Source organism: Lupinus angustifolius, chromosome LG03 (genome assembly GCF_001865875.1).
Source record: "Lupinus angustifolius cultivar Tanjil chromosome LG03, LupAngTanjil_v1.0, whole genome shotgun sequence".
Lineage (NCBI taxonomy): Eukaryota > Viridiplantae > Streptophyta > Magnoliopsida > Fabales > Fabaceae > Lupinus > Lupinus angustifolius.
Window position 1 is genome coordinate 27,070,021 of NC_032011.1, and position 11,339 is coordinate 27,081,359.

General features: G+C 33.6%; 1 protein-coding gene across 1 annotated transcript; it reads right to left on the bottom strand.

Moving 5' to 3' along the window:
* Positions 2,136-3,350, bottom strand: LOC109344273 (protein EXORDIUM-like). The gene has a single exon (XM_019582980.1). It carries the CDS (start codon positions 3,264-3,266, stop codon positions 2,304-2,306), a length of 963 nt encoding a protein of 320 aa, XP_019438525.1. The 5' UTR covers positions 3,267-3,350; the 3' UTR covers positions 2,136-2,303.

Genomic DNA, 11,339 nt, shown 5'->3' on the forward strand with positions numbered 1-11,339 from the left:
CAAAAAAACTGATAACTTGTTTGAAGAGAGAAACTAAAAACAAAAAAGAAAAAATGTCATGGAGAAGAAGAAAAGTAAGAGAAATAATAAACTGATTGAATTTGTATGTGAGCTTTCGTTATTGAATTTGAAAAAGAAGAAGAAGAAAAAGAAGAAAAGTAAGAGAAGAAGAAGAAAAAATATGTGTATTATTGTATGTGAGCTTTTGTTATTGAATTTGAAAAAATTCCCGCTCACTAAAGGTGTTATCTTTAACATCACTTTCTTCTTTAATAAGCGATGTTAAATGTGTTATCTTTAACAACGCTTATTTCTTATTTGAAGAATTGTTGTTAAATATATGAAGAAATAAGACACCTTTAACATCGCTTATTGAAGAAGTGTTGTTAAATATATGAAGTATATCTTTAATAGTGTTTTTTTCAATAAGCGCAGTTAAAGATAACAACACACTTTTAACAGCGCTTGCTTAAATAAGCGATGTTAAAGATAATACATTTAACAACGCTTATTGAAGAAGCGCGGTTAAATATATGAAGTATGATCTTTAACAACGCTTTCTTCAATAAGTGATATTAAATATAACACTTTTAACAACATTTTTTTCAATGAGTACTGTGAATTTTTTTCCATCTTATATTCTTATATTTAACAGCGTTCAACATATAAGTGCTGTTAAATATGCGTGTTAAATATGAATTATGATGTAGTGATTTGTTAAACTACTTATTTCATTTCATTGAGAGTTCACTTGAAATGAAATCTTAAATGTTTGAACATCTGTGTCGTCACTGTCATGGTTGAAAAAATGAGTGGTTGCTTTTGATAAATTAAAATAAAGCAATTTTATACTTCATATCGCCTTAATTTAGGAGTGGAGACAAACTTGACTACAACAAACACTTTAAATTTGTTTGGTACAACAAACGCTTTAGAATGTGGTACGGAAACGCTTTAATTTAAGATTGAGATTTTGCACATAATAAGGAGAAGAAAAGGAAGAAGTAAAAGAAAATACTAGCTTCCATAATTTGACATCATTAATATATTGTTTTTTTTTATATTATCAATGGTATCTCAACTCATAAAACTCATCTCTTTCAATATGTATGACTTTCTCACATTAAGTATTAGTATACCAATTATCTTTCTAAGAATATAGTAAAGTTGTATAAAAATCACTTAATCTAAATTTTGAAATAAGATACGGCTCTTCAAATGGAGTAAAAATCCCCTTCTTCTTTCAACTGGATCATTTAAATTTATGAAGGTATACTGTCGTTTTGAGTTTATCTCCTCTCTGAGAAACTATTAATAGAATATGTGGCTGAAATTTTTTAAACTTTTACTTATTTATTTTTTATTTAAAAATAATATAAAACTATGACTGTTAGAAAGAATTTTTAAACACATATTGTAATCCTATCTAGTACTAGACTCTAACCGAAGTGGATCCCCTTTCCCTTCTATTTCTAAGGTACACGCGAGGTCAAAGATTAAAGGCATTCCTGGATCTGTTTGCTCTAGCACCGATCTGATTTTACATGTTAGCTTTTACGAGTTGTGTGAACTGTGAACTAACACTATTACTTTTGTTTTTGCAGTTTCATTTTCAGGCAAAATAAAAAGGACATATAAAATGGGTAAAGGAACATGGTTTGCAAACATATAGTATGCACATGGACCACATCCTTATATGACAAATGGATAAAGGAAGATAGGCTTTGCAACCCAAATCATGACATGTCCCAAATTAATTAAAATATTATTATTTTTATTCATGTAATAATATGTGATTGACATGAAACAAAGAATAAAACACATTGAAAACATGTGATCCTAATCTATCCTAGTAAATGGTGGGAGAAGTTCATTTCACATCTTAGTTATTCTTTCAATAAAAATCTAATAGTTCAAATTTATTTACTAATTCAAATTACTAGAACCATTGGATTTGGATTTTTATAGAAAGAATCCTTAATATGTGGGATAGAATTTTTTCTTCCCATGATGAATTGAACGAGAGTTTTCCTCAAATTCATGTTTAAACCAAAACGACACAAAATATAAACTTACGGTGAATCTTATGAATGAGTCAGAACAGAAATGCGAACCAGATTTTGATCCAAATGATATAATTTAAAAGCAAACCAAAGTAAATTTGCTTTGATAATCATTAATCCTTAAAGGCAATAGAAACAAACAAATAAATGAATTAAGCTTATTTGTACAACCTATTATACCTTCCACATATTCCAATACAACAACAACAACAGTGTCAATAACAGTAATCATCACAACCCTCACACCAAGGTAGAACAAGAAGATGTAGAAGGATCATACAAAGCAGGAAGCAAATACTTCCTCCCATTAGCACCATTAGCGTTGTAACTAGCACCAGTAGTTGGATCCACCAACAACGCACCAGCATAACCAGGGTAAGCCCCTTTACCATAAACCCCAGGACATGCTGTTGCAGCTTCTAGTGGCTCATCAGAAGGGCCCTGAAAGAAGCCATTACCGAATGGGTTTGTTACGGTTCCAGCTAATAGGGTTGCTAGGTTTATAACCATTCCATCAACACCAACGTCGTTGTTAGGAGCAATCAATGGTGGGTTTTGAGGCCCGTATATTGGTTGGTGGAATGGCCATGCACATTGACCTGGGCATTGAGTTTCTGAGTTACCAACCCAAATATAAGCGAATTTGTAGTTCTTATTCTTACCCAATAAAGAATAAGAAGAAGAAGAAGAAAACCCGTGTGTACCACATCGAGAACAGAACCCTTCAACTGTTACATCAGAAGATGTAAGAACAACGTTGATGGCGTTTTTTTGGTCTCCCTTTGAAGCCAAATGAATAAGCTGTTTGTTATTAAGTGATTTTCCAAGAGTGTAGTTTTGGTAAATTTGATTACCCAGTGAGAGAGAAAGAGGGGGAGAGTTTTTCTTTGATGTGCGGTGGTTGTAGTATTTCTCGGTGGTTTTCCACCACGTGGCAACAGAGGGTTGGTTGCTTTGTGGTGTTTGGGTGGAGAGAGTGGTAATGAAATCAGTGATTACAGCTTTTTGGGATGGTTTGAAATTACCATACCAAATGAGGTTAATAGAGATTTTGCCATATAGAAGAGGACCATTGTGGTAATGAAGAAGCTGAGATTGATCCTCAACTAGCTCATTCAGCTTCCTAGAAGCAAAGGAAAGCTGAAATAAGCATAACAAAAACAAGATTTTGAAAAAGCATTGAGAAGAAACAAAAGAGGCCATTTTTCCTAAAATGTTAACGGACTAAATTTTGTAATGGATCAGAAAGCTGAGATAGCTCTTGTAATTTTCTTTTGTAGATTGAGAGGAATGGGAAAAGAGGCATATATAGGTCGAAGGTGGAGGTATATTCTAATCTATTATAAAAAAAAACGTGTTTTAATTTTCACCGTAGTGGAACTTGCTTAGAAAGAGAATGACATTTTTGTGAGTGGGAAGTGGTTAGCCCCAGACATCACCTGTCCCATTCTTGTCCCATTTTTCTGTCCCAGCCAATAAAAAATTGACACTTCATTAAAAAAGAAAAATTTAAAAACTTAAAGTAACATATGTATATTACTTAAAAAAATCCTATTAGTTTAGGACATGGGGACACATTTATTTTGGGACAGGTGATCCCCATTCGTTAGCCCTACCTCCCTCATTTAAACAAGGATATATTGTCCTAAATGATGTCTTTTAATATTAATTCAAAAATTTAAATTTTCATTTTTATTTTTATTTTTATTTTTGTTTCATTTTTATTAATGCAGAACACTAAATAAATACCCTAAAAGTGTTATGTTTTTAGTTTTTCCACACAAATCCTACCAAGTGCATTTCACTTACAGCACTAAAATGTGAAGTATTGGTGGAGAAGTAATAAGAAGAGTAAGAAAGAAAGTGCAACCTTTGTGGAAAGAAGTGAGGAGTACATAACAAAAGCATTACAGCTTAGGTACAGTTAGATTATTATGTGAAGCACATGTCATTGTCAAAAGAGGGCTCAGGATAAGAGCAAATAATGTGGAAAAGGGAGGGGTAAAATGGGAAAAAAAGGATGAAGTTATGAAGAGAGACGTTGAGATGTCAGTCTGGATGCTCTGCATTTTATTGGATTTCTGAATGAATCCAACTGGCATTCACCCAGTTGCACCATACTAATGCTTCTCGAGGTATCCTATGAACCACGTGACCTAACTCCTTTTATCTTACTTCATCAGTTGTGATCAACTTGGTTGTACTTGAAGTCCCACATCTTGGTTAGTTCATTATTAACGACTAATGCACTCTTGCAATTTTAGGATCAAGCTAGCTTTTGTGGGGGCCATGATTTAAAATCTATCACAAAAGTATTATCGGTGTTATTTTATTTTATTGCAATATTGGATAAGTGCAAACTCTAACAAAATTTTCAATTTCTATTGATTAAGACTTCACCATTTCTAACATTTATATATTGCTGTAGAAAACTAAAGTAGTTATGAGTGTTCATATTCATGAATTACAATAATTGAAAATCTGTACCTTTTCATTAATAGTTGAGCTCCTAAAGTCATAATCCTTTGCTTTATGATAATGTAGTTTTTTGTTTTGCAACAAGCATATTCTACAGTATGATATGAACTTATTGAATTATCAGGATTATTTTCTGGTTCCATTGTGATAAGTTTCCCTTGTGATGAATTCGATAAGACAAACAAATTGGTTAATTTCTTTAATGTCAGGTAAAGTGGTAGAGTAGAAGAGTATTGATTTTATTTTAGTTTATTAATTACTCATTGCCTCTTAAGCCATGCGAACAAACTGCATTTGATTAAATGATGATTTAATTTAATATTTAATAAAAGCTGCCTTGTCCTTACATTCCACATTATGGGTCAGATACGTGCACCTCTGAAAGATAACTTCACTGCCATTACGTAGTAATTAAACTATCCAACTATTATACTAATTTGTTATCCATGGCCTAGAATCACGAGAACAAAACTATAATCTTAAAAATCACTAACTTGATTCACGAGGCAATGCACTATGCTACTATTGGGACATAATCATATATTATGATATTAACAAAGAAGAAGTTGGTCTAGTGATATAAGACATCACTAAATATATAGAAATATCAAAAAATCAATAATTTGTTTCCTAATAGTGATACTATTGAGACTTATGCTATTTGAAATGAATTAATTTCTTACTCATATGGTTGAGAATATACTTTGGTAATACCAAAAAATGTGATATTATACAAGATAAGCATGCTTGGTGTCCGATTACAATGGCCTATGTTTCCGGTTGTCGCAAAGACAAACCATATATTGTGATGGTGCATTCACCTCTGGATTGAGCTTGGCCTCATTCAAATTTACAGACAGAGACTCCAGAATATATAACTATTGAACAAGGTCCCACAAAACTAACCTTACATTTGTTCAAATTTAATTATATAATCTAATAATTTAACTACCCAAGCAAATACAATACATATGAAATATTTATTTAGGATCTTCGGACTTTGACTAAATTATTTCATGTGCATCCATATTGGATTCTCTTTCTGAGGCACATAAACTGGAACATGTAAGCTAAGATAATTAATCAATTCAGTCAATTGAACTTTGAAAGCGCATATTCCATCTCTATGAATGTTTCGTGGAATTTATGTGTTTTTATTTCTGCTTTGCAGATCTAAGTAAGTGGGGAAGGTGTTACAAAAAACTATTAGATTATTTTTTGGTACAATAAAAAACTATTAGATAGTGTAGGACTTTTAGTTTCAATCAAATCTCATAATTGATGATACATTAATAATTTAAAATTAAATTAGTTTATTTTAAATTACTTGTGAAGATATGATTGAGACGATTCATCCTGATCATATAATAATCTAACCATACCTTTGCCTATAAATATAGTTTCATTTTATGCCCATTTATTCAAACTAGCTCCCCATAAAACATGCATGACTAGCTTTGCCATTAGTTCTATCCGATAAGATAGCAACCAATTTATGGGAATATTAGACTGCAAGGTCCCTAAAGTAAGGGTTGCGTGTTTTTATAATCAAAGTACCCCCTAATATTATGGGTAATGAATTAATTTATTTTAGAGTGCATGGTTGTCTTTCCCAACAAGTGTCGCTTTAAGGAATTAAATATTTAACACTTTAATCTATTTGAAGATCTAGTAAGGTCTTACACTATTAAATAATGCCTTGTTGGTGAAGCAATGGTAGGGTTGATGATACACCTATCTTACGTTTTCATACAAATTAATTAGCAGGGAGGTGCACTAGTGATGTTAGAGACACAGACCCATACTACTTACTTGTAGTGAAAGGTTGTCTTATAGCAACACAAAGCTGTTATGGTCCTATCTAGGATGGGCTTGTGAGGACCAACCATGTAGCTTGTCTGGTGGTTTAACAAGTCGAAATGTTGTGACCATGTAATGTTATTCATTTACTTGAATTCATCTACTAGCTAGGTCTCTTTTGGATAAACAGAGAGGAGATGTCCTATCCCTTTATAAATAACAGAGAGGAGAGGTCCTCACAACTTTAAATATGGAATTTATTTTATCAAAACTTGTGTTGAATAAATTATTGGTTGCTGTTATAACTCAAAAAATGAAATATCGTAGAAAAGTAGAAAACTTGCATAATTGTATAGATCAACTGTGGCTTTATATATAGTTTTATTCAAACTAGGCAAAAAAGTGTAACCGACCGCATTTTCAATGTCAATAAAGTGGTCATTAAACAGTTTTATTCACCATAAATACTGAATTAAAACGGCTATCTAACAATCCCCTTAAACTAATGCATCTGTGTTTTGGTCTTGCTTGAGTGAGCAAAATGATTGTGTGCCTCACTTAAACGAGAGACACACACAAAGATTTGGCTCCCAGAACTGCAAATTGTCGCTTGAGCCACCCCCTCTCGCTCAAGCGAGAGTCACACAGTGATTTTGGTTTCTAAAACTGTAAATTGTCGCTTGAGTGACACCCTCTCGCTCAGGCGAGAGCACACAGAGATTTTGGCTTCTAAACCTGTGAATTGTCGCTTGAGCGACAACCTTTCGCTTGGGCGAGAGTAAAACTTGACACTTCATCATTCTCTTTAGTAACTTCAACTATTCCAAGCATGCCACAAAGTTTCTCAAACTGCTCCAACTTTATTGGTTTTGTCATGATATCTGTAATTTGATCATGTGAGTTGCAGTAGTTCAGCTCAACAACTCCATCATTCACCATGTCTCTTAAGAAATGGAACCCTACATCAATATGCTTGCTTTTCCCATGAAACACTGAATTTTTTGATAACTGTATAGCGGAACTATTATCACACATAATTGCAGTTCCTGCGTTTCTTCAACTCCAAGTTTCTTCAACACCATTCTGAACCAGACGCACTGATAGGCATACAATGATGCTGCTATATACTCTGTTTCCGTAGTGGAAAGAGCAACCACTGATATTTCTTTGAGGACCAAGAAACAGCAGTGAACCCCATCATAAACACAAATCCAGAAGTAATTTTCCGATTGTCTAAGTCGCCGACATAGTCATTGTTTGTAAAGGTTGTAAATCTCAAGTTGTTTTCTCCTTTCTTATAAAGAATCTCAAGATCAGTTGTCATTCATAACTCAAAGCATTGTAATTTAAGGATTAGGAAAATCCTAGTTGCGGTTAGGTAAGGTGTTCTTCACAAAGATTTGGAGGTCTTGGGATAAAGAGCGATATCTTGGCTGCGGCCGAATCGCGGTAAGAAAGGTTTTCTTGGGAGGCGATTTTAGAAAAGGTCAAACCAAGGGTGACGAAGTTCTTTGGGTTCCAAGAAAGGAGCATTTGAGTCTTGTAATTGGAAGTGTGTATGTAACTATACATTGTGTACTATAGTGAAGAAGAAAATCTCCCAAGATTAGAATGGGAGGTCTGGATTTAGTTTTTCAGTAGACCGCAAAACGAACCAGGATAAAATCCTTGCACAATATTTTATATTCCTTTCTCTTTTACATTTCAAGTTGTAATATTGCATGATATAACATGATAATTTATATACTGGTTTTGTGCTATAACTAGTTGAATTTTGTGTAAAAATATTTGTTTTATCATTGCCTAATTTCTCGTAACCTGCCTTGCAAGAGAGCTGTTAAACAAGATTTTATGCGTTCTGTTTTTACTGTGTTTAATCGATTATGAACAGTGCTTAATCGATTATGAATAGTGCTTAATCGATTAACTGAGCATTTTTCAGAAAGTGTGCAAAAACCTAAAAAGCAGAACTTGAGCTCCGCTATACCTATTCAACCTCACCCCCTTCTAGGTGTATTTTGTCCACTGATACCTAACACACGCGTATGCGGTTGAGCTAGCACGTCGTACTAGCTCTAATACCACTTGTTAGGTATTAGTGACAGAATACACCTAGAAGGGGGGTTGAATAGGTGTCGCGGTTCCCAAATACCGCTTTTTGCACCAAATCCCTATTCTAGAAAACGCCTAGTTAATCGATTAAAGCACTGACTTAATCGATTATAACGCACAAAACAAACAGTTGATGAATGGCTTGATTGCACAGCCACTCATCGATATTACAGAAATGATACAACAGATATATTTGAATAAAATTAATCACTATATGGAAGAATCACAGTATTCAAATTATCAGCTAAAATAGACAATTAAAACAACTTGAAAAAGTAAAGAGATAAGGGTAAGAAACAGTCTGCAACAAGGATTTTATACTGATTCGTTTTGCGATCCACTACAAAACTACATTCAGTCCTCCACTTTCGATCTTGGGAGATTTTCTTCTCTAAAACTAAAACAAATGTATATTACATACACACTTCCAACATAAGACCTTAGATGCTACCTTCTTGAATTCCTAGAACCCCTACATTGGTTTGACTACTCTAATCGCCTAGGAAAACCTTTCCTACGATCTAGCCCCAGCCAAGAGTATGTACTAAACTCAAGACCTCTAAGTCTTGGTGAAGACTCACTGAATCTCGTTGGTGGTAAGACACCAAGAGACGACTTTACTTATCACAAAAACAACAAAAAAACAGAGTATTGTGAAGCACAATATGCCTCAATTATTACAATTAAAGACCAACTATAAACCCTATACAAATCTCACAAATCATCAAGAATATGTATAAGATCATAATCATGCAGAAACATATAATGTCTACCCTACGAAATCTCTAAAATAAATGAAAGAATCATGCAAGAAAAGATAGAATGATGAACACATTTAATCACATGCAATTGGATGACATTTTTAATCTCTAAGCATGATACTATCTCTCGCTATCTCACATGCAATTCTCTCTGCCTATATCACATACAATGAGCACGAAAACATGCAACTTAGCAATTCTAAAAAATGAATGAATGTATGAAGCATGGTGTAAAAACACAGTTTATATAGAAAAGCTGTTAGACGTCCTTTTAGTCGGTTAAGTGCCCTTTTAATCGATTAACGGGTTGTTGAGAATAACTGAATTCTGTTTTTCAGGTATATGTTAAAACTAATTAAAACTGATTTCACGTTAATTGATTAACGCCTTGCTTAATCGATTAACTGACATATTTCCAGCTAAGAGATTAAATGGTAAACTACCTATGGTTATGTTTATCAACTATACATGTTTTACCATTATGTTATGCCTAAGATGCACAAATAACATGTATGATTAATGCATGAACATATAATAATCTAGATGACATGTCTCATGTAAATGATAAGATAGTTTTTAGGACTTGTGAAATTTGCATCTAGGTTTACCTAACCTAGACTCAATAACTAAGACGCATATCTAAGACTACTAATGATTACTCTATTTATGACTATAGTCTAGACATGAAGCTCTTGAGTCCTTGGCATGTTGATTTGTTGAGTTATCTTTAAGCTTTCACTAAATCCTTGTCTTCATCAAAACATAGGCAATCTAATAGTGCTATCTTGACACTTTGCACTTTCAACACAATTATCAAAAAGAGGATAGCACATTCAGAACACACATCACAGTGAGAGAAGGAGAGCAACACGTACACAAAAAAACACAGTTGTTATAGCTCACATATACTCAAGCATCTATAATATACACACACATTGAAACCAGAAAGTTCAGGCACTGATCCATCACGCATAGCCCATATACGCGCATCACAAATCAGAGGACATCACACAAAGACAAAAAAAAAACAACCAGGAATAGAAGGCCAACCCTCAAAGAGCAAAGACTAGGATCATATTCACAGGTAAGTTAATCATCCCTTTACTTACATAATTGCAAGAAAAAGCACATTTGTTATCCGATTAGTATCACAAACATAAAAAATAACACACATTCAGTAAGCATGTTTATAAGCATTTTGTTAATTGACAAAATAAATTTTACCTCATGTCGGAATCATCTCCTATGAAAATTCCCTACTCGGCTTAGCCTTCACTGACCTTGCAGTGGTCTGAAGGCGTAATTCGTGAGCCATTGTCAATACTGACATTACTCTATTTATGTACCCTTCAAGAGCTTGAACCAACTCAACCCACCATAGAGGAGAGTACCGAAATCCTCCCTATCCATGTATTACCCATAGGAAAGAACCCCCTAGTTTCATCAAAGCAGAACCCATTCACCGAAACATCTTTCAAAAAAAAAATCAAAACGTCAAACCACCATCGACTCCGTCTCATCACCATTGCTGCCCGAGAAGGAAGAGAAGAGAGAAGATGGCCATACCTCACTCATCACCTTCGCCCAAACGGCCATCCCCCACGCTTGAACCGCGAATCACCATTGTGGGAAGCTTAAAAAACGAACTGTGAATCATCCTTGAGCTTGATCCTTTGCTAGAGAAAAAGGGAGATGAAATTAGGGGTTTGTTTCCCTTTTCTTTAGATGGCACGAAGATATGGGGTTATTACCTTGTTTCACAAAACTTCACTTTTGCTTAATCCATTCCCTTTATGTTTATTATTTCTTTTATGATTTATTTCACATTTTCTTGTTATTTGATTTGTTATAATATTATTCTTTTGAAAGTTATAATAAAATAAATGCTGATCAAATTCCTATCTCATAACTAATCAACCATAAGTGTATATTTCAATCTAAAATATATTAACGTTTGTGTTAATGAAAAAGTAAAACCTTATAAGAAATACCTTCCAACAAATGATTTTATAATTTAAATATTCTATAGAACTTTTATAGTAAGGGTATGGTTCGAGTCGTCTCTAACTTCTCTAAAGATGGGAAGAATATGACCAACGCCGTCTCTAAGCTATTAATTCCATGT